The sequence below is a fragment of the Carassius gibelio genome, chromosome A14, assembly GCF_023724105.1.
Source record: "Carassius gibelio isolate Cgi1373 ecotype wild population from Czech Republic chromosome A14, carGib1.2-hapl.c, whole genome shotgun sequence".
In the NCBI taxonomy this organism is placed as follows: Eukaryota; Metazoa; Chordata; class Actinopteri; order Cypriniformes; family Cyprinidae; genus Carassius; species Carassius gibelio.
In genome coordinates, this window is record NC_068384.1 from 24,369,158 (window position 1) to 24,381,872 (window position 12,715).

Genomic DNA, 12,715 nt, shown 5'->3' on the forward strand with positions numbered 1-12,715 from the left:
TTAATAATTTTAATAAACATGATCATTTACACTCCGTTTGTTATTGTAATGTACTGCAGTTCTGAGGAATACATATCTGCAACCTAACTACTATTTACACTTAACCTATTGCTACAGAAAATACTGCTAGCCTATTTTAAACAGAATTGATCATTATTTGCACTGGTGTAACTAGAATATATCGCTTTTTCCAGTGTAATTGCCGGAAAGAAAATAACATCATTGTTCAGTTAAAGATGAGTTCAGTGTCGATTCAGTTTTATTCAGTATGTAAATTAATTATGAAATGAGTTTACTGGGCAATATAGCGTTGTTTACTAGTATGAACCCTTATTAACAAGCCTTTGTAAAAAGAATGGTTTGCACATTTATTTGTGAGGTAACAGCCTCGACAGCTGTTTAATGTTAATGTTTAGGCAGTATGCACCTACTGTCCATTTGCCAAAGTGATATAAATAAAATGCTTTAGATTTTATAGCAGTAAAAAGTTTTAACAGACATTTGATTACATTTTTTAGATGAAGGCTTCTGTCTAAACGGTTGAAAATAATTAAATTAGATTTGTACACACACATCATGCCAAAATACATTAGTTTTAGTACAAAATTATTATTATTATTTGGTTTGTTTTTGATTACACAAATTCTGGTAAATGTGTACATTTAGAGACATTAGGAATTGTCACATTTATGACAGATATTGTTTTTGCATTCACTTCACAAGCAAACGTTTTCTTCATTGTAAAAGGGATAATTCACCCAAAAATGAAAATTTAGAAGAATATTGGTATCCAAACAGTTTTGGTGTCATGCAGTAAGTGATGTAGAAAGTCATGTATCAAATGATGTAAAATCTTCATCTTCATCCTTTTAAGTCTCCTTGACAGCTCACATACATTTCCAATCTGTACATCATCAAGCCGAGTTTTCATTTAAATTAAAGTTTCCTTTGGTGTGAGACTAGATTTTGTGACTAGTGTCTTTATTGCTGGTTATTTTCATGCGAGTGAAACTGAATTCCAGTGTTTAGTGTTTAGGGCACACCCTGAAAGTCTCTCATCTTGCTCGTTTTTCAGGTGGCCATGGTCTGATTCCCATCAGACGACCGGCTCCAGGGCAGTGAGACCGGTCGAGCAGCGGTCAGTGGCTGGTTAACCTGTTAACCTTCAACTCACCAATAAAGACGCCCCCCAAGGGGTCTCCATGACCTCATAAATAATGTTGGGGATCCTACAGATTGATGTATTTATTAACCGGATACAATTAGAGATTATTCAGAAATAGGGAGGGTAGATTCAAAGGCATTTGTTATAAATCAGCGTGGAAATAATGACAAAGCTACAAGTGATTTGACTTCCATAAATACAAAGCTGCCATAAGAGAAGATTATAATATATAATATAATATTTCCGTTGTTTCTAGATTTATAATCATGCTCAAATCTTTAATGGATGTATAAAAACAATACTTTGCATTTATAGGAACATATAAACACTGTAGTCAAGTTTGGACTTTGTCTTTATTCAAAATGTTTGGCAGGAGCATTACATTTTCTTATCGAGTTCATGGATCAATCAAGAGAAAACAGGACGGGGATAGTGAAAGATGGTGTTGTATGTCTCCTCGACTTCTAAAACAACTTCAGCGTTGTTGTTGGTCAGACAGTGTTATCTTACAGCACAGACTTTCTCTTTTTCTTTCTGTCTTTGGGGATAACTTTGCTTTGTAGCTCAAGATCTTTTCTATTATCAGAGAGCAAACTGAGCATACCAGATTCACACTGAGCTGTACAGATTACACACCATACATATTTCTGGCAGGGTTTGGGTCTATCTGTGTCTCTATATAATAACCCAGAGGTCTGTTTCTGTTTACTCTACCGACTCTTATCGTAAAACCATCAGCACACTACTGCGTCACATGAAGGCAGAAGAGGAAAAACAACATATGGCAAGAAATCATGTCTGAATGGAAAGTAAAAAAAAAAATTATAATATGAATAATAAAAAATGTAAGGCTTCCCTCTTGTTTGTTGTGATTGATCTCATTTGAAATATATCAAGAAAAGTCCAGTGATTTTTAGAAGAAACAGTTTGAGGCATTCTCTAGTTACAATAAAGGTCTCTCTTTCATTAGAACACATCTTTTGGACTGACTTTGGAAACACACAACCTAACACAGGCCTGTGTGTGTGCTCTTAATGTATCATCATAAATACTGTAAATACACACCATCTGGAGCCGCCTAAACAGAATCATTTGTCAACTAATTAACAACACAAATTCAACTTTGAAAATCGAATCTCGAGGAGGAACTTAAAGAGTCTTCTATTCCAAAAGCAGCATTCGTTGAATGTCCAAGTGTTTCTTGAAGCGGGCGAGAGGCCACTCAGGAAGCCCTTGACAACAGACCAGTGTAGTTACATAAACTCAACCATGGGCATATATACACACATATAAATACAGTTTACAAAATACAGCGTCATCAGTCTAGTGCGGCGCGTCTGACAGCACGCGCTGTTCGTCTTGACGCCTCGCGCGCTCTACCTGCTATTACAGCTTGTCGCCAGCAGCTGGCGCTATTGGAGCAAGCTAAAGAAACTCTCGTGAAGGGCTCGTGTGGAGCTGCTGAGCACCAGAGACCCGGTGAAGTCATGAGGTATTGTTGAACACCAGTCACTCCGCTTTCTTGATAAATATCTGTCGAGAGAAAAGTTGGAACTGATAAGAGCTGTAATGATCTGTAATGCCATCATATACAGTACTGTGCAAAAGCCAGTTATTTCTATGTTTTGCTGTAGTGTATCAGTTTACATTTATATTGCCATTAATTGTAATAATGCGTAAGGAGCCAGTGCTCCACACAGAGATCTTAAACTGACTTAAACCATTTTTTGGCGCAGACTTATGTGCATAGACAAAAATGTTTTGACAATAATCAGAAATGTTTCTTAAGCAGCAAATCAGCATATTACTGTTCTGGAGGATCATGTGGCAAATGCTGCTAAAAATTCTGCTTTGCTATCACATGACTACATTTTAACACCTATCCAAACAGAAAAAAAATGTTTTAATTTGTAATAAAAATATATTTTACAATATTTCTGTTTTTAAATAAATGCAACCTTGGAGGGGCACAAGAGACATCTTTAAAACATTATAAAACAAAACAAAACTTATCAAGCCAAGCTTTTGAACACGAGTGTATATTGCAAATAAGCTATACTTTAATAATTAAAATGTACATTAAAATAGTTTCATATATATTCTTTTATTTTTAATATATCTTTTAACCTTTTTAACAACTTTTCTGATAAAATAAGCAGCAAAATAAGAATTGTTATTATAAATAATGTAATTATAATGTAAAATACACACACGTACGTATACACACATATATACATAGCTATACACACACACACACACACACACACAAACATATACATATATACATACACACACACACACACACACACACACACACATACATATATATACACACACACATATATACACACGCACACACACACCCACACACACACAGACACACACACACATATATATATATATATATATATATATATATATATATATACATACATACATACATACACACACATATATACACCCACACACACACACACATATATATATATATATATATATATATATATATATATATATATATATATATATATATATATATATATATATATTTATATACATACATACATACATACACACACACACATATATACACACACACACACACACACACAGTATGTAGGTTGTTTACTCTGTGTAAGTCCATCTGTGTGAGGAACAGATGGTGAGTGGTTGTGTTGTGCCGTACCTCGCTGAGAATGACCCACACAGGAGAGTCAGTCCGGACCGAGAGCCGCAGAGCCTCCAGCGGACCGAACGAAGCGTCCACCTCCCCCTCCGCGATCCCCTGGTCAAACCTCCCTGAGGGACGGCATCAACACACACCCTGAGAGACACGGCCTTCACAAACATTTAGATAACAAGGCTTTTGAGATGTGGGGAATACAAGGCTGAGGCAGACCGTGCCAAATCTTCAGTTCATTTGAGATCTTTTTTTTTGCTTGCTGATGTTCCTGCATCTGTCTGGATTATATTCAGTATATTAATGACTGAGGGGATATCTAACGCTCTGTCATGAGTAACGGGCTTCAATAAACCCTGAGGCACAGCAATCAGACAGACATCCATACATAATAATGAGAAACCCCTCTAGATGAGAGAGAGCGAGAGAAAACAGACGAGATACTGCACACACTAAATAAAGCTTATGTAGGACTTTCCCCTTGGATTTGATGAGAAATCATTGAATGATTCACAAAAATCTCTCTTCCACGAGTCTCGGTTCTCATGTAACAGCTTCAGAAGTGGGCGGCACTGGCTCTTTCTCAGGAGTGGAGTCGGTTTTAATAGGGCCATATGATATAGTGTCAATTGTATATCATTTATATCACAAAATGTGTTAAAGATGGTGAAACAAGACAGCTGACAACAGTCATTCACTGCATCAAAAATTCTGAATCATGGTTTACTTCAGAGAAAAAAAAAACAGCTTTATTTTATCCGAGCATGAATGTAGTTTATGGGCTGGATCATGCTGCTATATCTGTGTCCTTCACAGCGGGTGCAGTGTATGTTTGGGCTCACCTATTCTGATGAAGCCATCTTCTGTGCGCTGGTACTTGGGCGTCCTCTCTCTCCCCTCCTTCAGCGCTTCTTTCTCTGACTGAATATTCTGATGGAGAGGGACAAAAGTGTTGGAGTGTTTCCGCACATAACCCTCTCCTCTTCAGTAACTCATCACATCGGTTCTTTAGCCAGAAAAACACACACGCTCACCGTTTTACAAGCAAACTTACACCTCAAAATCTTTGCTAGAGACCAAAGTTAACACAAGTCCTTCATAACAACAGCCCAAAACGGCAGACCTCCATCAGTTCATCAACTGATCAGAGAATTAGAGATGTAATAGAAACATTCCCATATTCTAATAATGAAGGAGGGAGCCCAGCCCTTTCTCTTTTGACTCGGCCCGGTACGAAACCATCTAGCATTCACCCAGAACATCCCAGCGATGCTCTTCAACCAGCCACAGCACTATCAGTTTTGTATGGACACTGGACAGACACAACTCTTTTCTTCTTCAAAAGGACAAATCTAGTTTAGACTTTGCTGAGTTGCATGCAATATCTGAATACACCGTTAATTAAAGCAAGTGGAGTTTGGCAAGATCTGAGCCGATATTCCATTATTAAAAATTTACGTTTTGGCAGAGAATCTTCTGAGCTTTTCTGTCAAGACCAAATAAAAATGACAGCAAAAATAATTAAAGCATGAAAGAAGCGTTAACTGTAGCCACAGGCTGAATTTACGGGAGGGAGTTGGGTAACAGTTGTTCCCGTGTTAGCAAACAACACTAGATATCTGGTGTACATGTTGTGTCTGCGTCCCTGGCAAATATAACGTCTGAAGTGGCTCTTACGAGGCTTCTTCTTGGACTGAAACTCAGTGATATGACCCAAGAGAAGACAAATATGTTCAAAACCCCAGAAGAGCTTCGCTCTAATTTCCCCAAACTGCATTAACAGCATAAAACAGCCCACAAATACTCTTTCCTCCAGGGCCTTCCCTGCTAATTTCCTATATACGGTAGAATTCCAGAAGTGTCCCTAAAGGGAGCTTTACGAAGAAGGAAATGAGGAGAAAAGAGAGATATCACAAGCTGGCAGCAGGGAGGAGAAACATTCGATTAGAAAATCCCGCTCTTAATCTTGTGGTGAACGTCTGTTTGCGGCTGTAGTCTTAAATCACAGTGCCACCCCTCTCCTGCTCTCCCCCGGGAGGAAATATTTCCTACACACAGCAGGTCACACTTTATGAGCTCATATCTTGATCTCCACTGAACTCTCACTGACAGCAGTGTGAACTACAGCAGAAGTGAAGTAAGTGACTCAACTCTTGCTGAGCGTAGATGTCATAACATCATGTGTGTGAGACTCCAAGAACCACAGCAAAACTGGAGGTTTTTTCGACCATGGCAACTTTTGCTTTTTGAATTAAAGCACACATAATTGTGGCTGTCTGGGATCATTTGGAGCTGAAATATGACTTCCTGTCAGCTTATGACTCCTCTGCTTCATACTACCACACAGTTAACTCAAATGTGATTAGATCTAATAACTGCGATCAATACGTTTGTGACGGGCCTATTTATGTTCGTTTCATTTTTATGAATTCAAGCTCTACATTAACAAACATTTCGCTTAACTGTAAAAAAAAAGGTCTGCCTACAGAAGACCAGGATCTGGTCTACATTTTTTTCAAGTTAATTTATAATCAACATGACTCTTTCTTCGTCCGCTATCTTGGATTTATACGTTTTCAGTGCCTTGAGGTCCTGAATACATTCAAACTAAATTTGTCCGAAACAAAGTTATTTTGCTGAATCTTGGATCTGCCACTGGTCCATCACGATTGCATAATATTCGATTAATATTTTTGCCGAATAGACATTAGCATTTGTTTGAAATGTAAATCTTTAGTAACGATTGCTCTGCTCTGTTTACTCTGTCATGAGTGAAGAACATTGCATGAATGAATTGTAGTTGTGGTGCTCCCCGGAGCATGCAATGATGCTGTCCACCTTCAAGCATGATTTGAGGTATAAATCATGTCTGTATTGTGGCACAAGTTACACGGTACGTTTAACAGGAATTGAACAAACCCTTAACCCTAAATACAGGCAATAATAACAGTGATGTTGCACATTTAAACAGGTTCTAAGCCAGTCTCTTGACTTCTGCTCAAATAGGAACCAGGCCAAAATATGTTTGTGAAGTCTAGAGCTGGTGTGTTTCGGCACAGATCTGTGGGGTGTTTACAGAGTGCAGTGAAGCGGTCTCCTCCTGTCCAGAGGGAAACACACAATCAAACAGCAGCGATCCTTCAACAAACACAATGACAGGGACTCACGTCGAAAGGAAGAACCTCCACCGTAGTGTTGAAGAGCTTGTCTCCAGGGTGCTCGATGTTTCCACTGCGGAAGAAATACCTACACACACACACACACATCATCACAACGCTAAAGAACTATACTGCATATGTTTCCTCATATATCATCCTATCATGTAGTTATTTATAGACCCTGCAGAACACAGTGGCCCCAAAAAAGTATTTAGACAGTTACACTACCGTTCAAAAGTTTTTAAAGGAAGTCTCTTACGCTCACAAAGGCTGTATCAATTTGATAAGAAATACAGTAAAATATATCAATTTAAAATACACATTTTCTACTGTAATATACTTTAAAATATCATTTCTAATAACTCATTCTAGCTAAATAAAATGATTTCTTGAAAATATTTTTTACTGAGCCCACTGAATTATCAAATAATATCAAACCAAGAGGCAACATAAAGAATGACCAACATACTTTTCATACATATGATACATTTGAAGTAATAAACCAACAGAAGTTGTGTATAACTTTGTGGCTGTGAAAGCTTTCTGTCAACACAGCAGCTGATTAAAAGCATCTACAAATACAGCTCAAAAACTGAATTCTGAGAAAACTCTAGTATTTGAGCACGGATGGCACCTGATAAAATGTCATCTAATGCAATGACTTTCATAGATATTCAAGTGTCCAAAATCGATGTTCTTTCTCCTCTACGGATGACTGAAACATGAGCAATAACAAACAGTGGCAGATTTCTCTCTGTAAATACTTGTTCAGTGTAAGAACACCTGCGCTTGTTAAACGGTGACTCCTGCAGCATGAAGGAGGCTCTCATTCACTGTTAGCTCTCAATTAAGCCTGAAATATGCATGGACTTTCCATTAGGGTTAAAGATGAACGGATGTCTGTGCCTCATGATGATTGATGCATTATCCAGCTGCTTTGAGTCAGCGTGATGGGAAAGACTGCGAGAACAGCTCTATTATAAAACAGACATGTTTTCTGCTTCATTTATTGGCAGCAACCTTCCAAGGTAAAAATATTAAAGGTCCTATGACATGAAAATTTCACTTTCTGAGGTTTTTTAAGATTAATATTCCCCCTAGCCTGTATATGGTCCCCAAGTTTCTAGAAATTTGAATCGGTGTAAATTGAGATTTTTCTATCTTTCTCTGCCTTTGAGAAAATGGAAGCTCAAACGGGCTGATCTTGAATCTCCTCGTTGTGACGTTGTAACGAGAATTGTTACCTCCCCTTTCTCTGCTTTGCCCGCCCAAATATTATATATAATTCAGTCGCAATGTCAGCACAGGCGTTTCAAACAGACTTTTATGATATGGTTAATACTGTTTATGCATCAGTGAATCAAGCCAGTGACTAAACGATCAACTTCACGTTGTTTCTCTTAGTAGCATGAAACAAATCTTTTATTTAAATTGTGATTTAACTACAGAGAACGATCAAAGAACGCTCGCTTTTTTTCCGGAGCTGTTACACATCGCGAGTACATCTTCACACTTGCCCAAACTGCCGTTACAATGAATGACGCTGTTATGCTGCACAACGGAGGTCTTACTGCATTCATGTGTTTGCTGTTAGCAGTGTTGAAAGCATTTTGTGAGATAACGTGTTGCAATAATGACGAGATCACTGCATCCACGCGATAAACTGACTCTGTCTACTCAGTGCTCATCACTGCAGCCTTTCATGTGATGGGGAAAAGATCGAACATTTTTTTATATAATCCACACTTCCACGATTCGTTAATCTCGACAGCTGTAATAGTAAAAAAAAAATTTTTTTTTATATATATATATATACATATATATATATATATATATATATATATATATATATATATATATATATATATATATAAAACGTTATATTTGAGAGGGGTTCCACATGAACGGATTTCGAATGCAACGATGTCAGCCAATCACAACAGTTGTGGTTAACTTGGAGTCTCACAGCAGACACGCCCCTTCAAACAGAGCATTCAAGCCAGAGGGCTAATATCAGGATCTAAAAATGCTTTTTATTTCTAAATTTTAAATGTAAAAATCATACTAACAATATAAGTACACCTAAGAGAACATTAAAAAGCATTTAAAGATAAGGAAATTATCAATGTCATGGGACCTTTAAACCTCATAATTGACTTGTTTGAAAAACCCAGACATTTTTGTATTGCTTTTATCAGCCGATCCCCTTAAGTGTATATTTTTTGTAAGTATCCCCTAAGAATTTATGTTGCTATTCCAATAATTTTATGACATGTTCACAGTTCTCTGATGTTGGTTAATGGTCACATGACATGCAAGCAATCTAAGAAATTAGTTTTCAGTAAGATCTGAATTGTGATCTCAGTCCACTTTACATTCACACTAGTGTTTTTAGAACACAATCAAACGGAATACTAAAAATGATAATTATTGTGTTTTAAATATTTAAAATTTTCATTTTAGAATTATTAAAATGAAGACAGAAATAACGGTAAAGGACAATTGTACTGTTAAATCAAAAATGAACAACTGATAATTCTAATTATAATAATATTCATGTCGTTTTACAAGTTACAATGTTAAAATGTATGTCTTTAAATACTCAGAATATTGTATATTGGTAAACTTGGCTAAAAGATGGTTTGGCCTAACAGAGAACAGAGTCTTAGTGAAAGCATGTTGGTGTTCATGAACCGGTGGTTTTATCTGTGTGTACCTCTCTACTCGGACAGGTGTGAAGAAGCGGATGCGTATGAAGTCTCCGGCCACAGGTGTGAACGCCCAGAAGAAGTCCTCTCCCAGATAGGCCTTCTCCAGAGTGAAATGCTGGTACGTCTTCAGACTGGTGGTGACCTCAGCTAGCGGGTTAGCGTGACCTTTATGCAACGTCTGCTTTCCGAAATCCTTATCCTGACCAAAAAAAGGATAATTCTTCAAATACAGGTACTTGATGTCAAACTAAAAGATTTCAACCTTTTTTATGGTTGCTATATGAGTAAAAGTGTCCTGATATTTTTCATGCATTCATTATTTTATTTTACTACCTTTGAACTGCCTTTTATGGTTATATTTTGTCTGTGACCCAGACTATCATGCTATGTCCACATTAATAATGATGTTTTCATTTCGTAACGCTCTCAGTCCACACTAGCAGTTTCCCAAAGTTGCTCGTCCATTATAAAATCTCTCTGAGATGACAGAGATCAGACTTAATACAGTTGTCATGGTCCTGCCATCATGTCCTGACTTTTCTCTAGTCTAGAGGCAGGATCATGACAGACCCGTGTTTTGTGTTCAAGCACATGGCCTTGTCTTTGGGCCATGTGCTTGTGTTGTCTCGTTCCCTTGCCCCGCCCCCCTTGTTATCCTAGTCTTGTTGTGATTGTCCTATCTGTGCCACCTGTCGTGTCTTGATTAGTTCCCCTATTTAGATCTCCTAGTGTGCTCTGTCTTTTGTCGGTTCATTGTTTCCTCAAACTGTTCCACTCTGTGATTGTTTTCTCAAACTGTTCCTCATATATGTTGCTACCTGTCAGCCTCGTGAGTTTATCCTTGTCATCCCTGAAGAAATCTTTGTAATACCGTGAGTGTTTGTTTATAGTTAGTGTTTAGTGTCTTTATCTGGTCAGCCCTGTCTTGTTTGGTTATTTAGTCCTTACCCTAGCTATTGTTTTCCCCCTCGTGGGTTTTGTTTTCCCCTTTTTGTGTTAATAAACCCTTTGTGTTGAGAATCCTGTCTGCACTTGAGTTCCTCCCTTACCAACCCATTACACAGTTCTCTCGCCATTTCTCTGCCATAAGTATTTCATTAGCAAAACAGCCCACTCAAAATATCACTGGTGTGTCCATGTAGCACAACAAAATCATAACTCCATGCCTGGTCCAAAAAGCAATTACTTTCTCTTTCTCTCTTTTTTCGCCATGAAAACATCAATTACTAGTAAAAAATGTTGTCTTCTTTACTTGAATGTTATTTGAAGATTACATTAGTTTTTTATTTTTTATTTTTTTTAATATATTTTATTTACAACTTTTTACATGATGTACAAATTAAAACAAAAAAAATCAAACAATATAACCATACAAAAAAACTAACAAAAAAAACAATGGGGGATGGACTAATATAAACAAGACCTAATCATACATGAATTGTTACAAAGAGAACAATAATTATACATTATTCAGACTTTGAGGAAATCCACAAAGGGCTGCCATATAGATTGAAATTGGCGGCGAGATTTGGACTCCAAGGATCGTGTCTTTTTCAGTTGTATGACGTGAAACAATTCACTTAACCACACTTTGAACGATGGAGAGTCCGGAGATTTCCAGTTTAAAAGTATAATTTTTTTCGCAAGAGTCATACCCATCAATAGAGGTCGTTGCTGAGATCTTGGAAGACCATTCAATGACTCAGAGGATCTGAGAATTGCAAGACTATGGTCCGGTTTAATCTCTTTTTTAAAAACTTTTGAAAAGAAATCAAATATAGCAGACCAAAAATTAAACAGTTTGTGACAAAACCAAAACATGTGTGAAAAAAGAACCCTCCTCTGATTTACATCTGTCACAAATTGGAGAGATATAATTATATATCTTATTCAATTTAGTTTTGGAATAATATAGTCTATGTATCACTTTAAATTGAATCAACCTGTGCCTCACATTTATTGAGCAATCTTGGATCTTATTGAGACTATCATTCCAGGTTTCATCAGACACTTCTTCCTCAAAATCCTTAGCCCAGGCTTCTTTTATATGATTGGTGTTCACAGGCAGGTGGAAGGAATTAACACATCGTGAGATCAGATGTTTAGAGCTTGGATTTACCAAAAAAATATGTTCAAATGTATTAATCTCAGGTTTGTCAGTAAATTGTGGGATAACCGTTTGAACATAATGTCTTACTTGTAAATATCGAAAGAAGTCAGATCTGGGGAGATTAAATACAGATTGTAGTTGATTAAAAGATGCAAATTTACTATCTACATAAAGATCCCTAATAGACATCAGACCTTTATTTTTCCATTCAATAAAACGTCGGTCTAACTGAGAGGGTTTAAACGTATGATTGTTAGCGATGGGTGTAAGAACAGAGACGGCAGGTGATTTAAGATGTTTCCTTATCTGATTTAATATTCGTAATTAATTTTTAAGAATTAAATTGTTACCAATTAGTTTTGTTGAGGGAGAAACTTTTGAGAAAAGTGTTACCTTATTAATCCACATGGCAAAACTAAACCTTAGATGTTTTAGTGTGCATGCAAAGGCAAAACAAAAGAAAAAATAATTTTATAAATATATTTTATAAAAAAAAAAAAAACATTTATCGGGATGAATGTGGACGTAGCTTCAATGCCAAAATATTTCCACGTATACAAATGTATTCATACGTAAAAAGATTTTTAACTATCCACCTAAATAATTACCTAAATGGTGTCAGTTTAGCAGGTGAAATAACAACTGCAGACCCAGGCCTGGAGTGTGGCGTGTGCGCACCAAAATAGCTTGCACACCAAACGATCAAACTGAAATCGGACGTCAAACAGACTTCAGAACAAAACACATAGTGCCATAACACATCAAAGGTTGATAAACATGATCAGCAGTCAAGAAAACGAATGACTAGAGACAGTGACTGAGGCAGGTATTATGATAAACGTAGGAAATGGAGGTCAGATGTATTCACCAGCTCGCCAGACGAGAACTCAA

At 36.9% G+C, this 12,715-nt stretch overlaps 1 protein-coding gene across 2 annotated transcripts in view; it reads right to left on the reverse strand.

Annotated features, from left to right (window-relative positions):
• Nucleotides 1-1,499: 1,499 nt before the first annotated feature.
• The window catches only part of LOC128026933 (alpha-1,3-mannosyl-glycoprotein 4-beta-N-acetylglucosaminyltransferase B), a 115,968-nt gene continuing 104,752 nt past the window's right edge, over nucleotides 1,500-12,715 (reverse strand). Inside the window, exons 11-15 of one of the 2 annotated variants that reach the window (XR_008186570.1) lie at nucleotides 9,720-9,913; nucleotides 7,013-7,091; nucleotides 4,688-4,775; nucleotides 3,852-4,003; nucleotides 1,500-2,698 (exon numbers count right to left, since the gene is read on the reverse strand). Coding sequence is in view for 1 of the 2 variants with exons in the window: in XM_052614209.1 (XP_052470169.1) it covers nucleotides 2,675-2,698; nucleotides 3,852-3,964; nucleotides 4,688-4,775; nucleotides 7,013-7,091; nucleotides 9,720-9,913 (498 nt within the window). In the remaining variant the exon portion in view is untranslated. The remainder of the gene's footprint in view (nucleotides 2,699-3,851; nucleotides 4,004-4,687; nucleotides 4,776-7,012; nucleotides 7,092-9,719; nucleotides 9,914-12,715) is intronic. The other variant, XM_052614209.1, reaches the window with a different exon arrangement.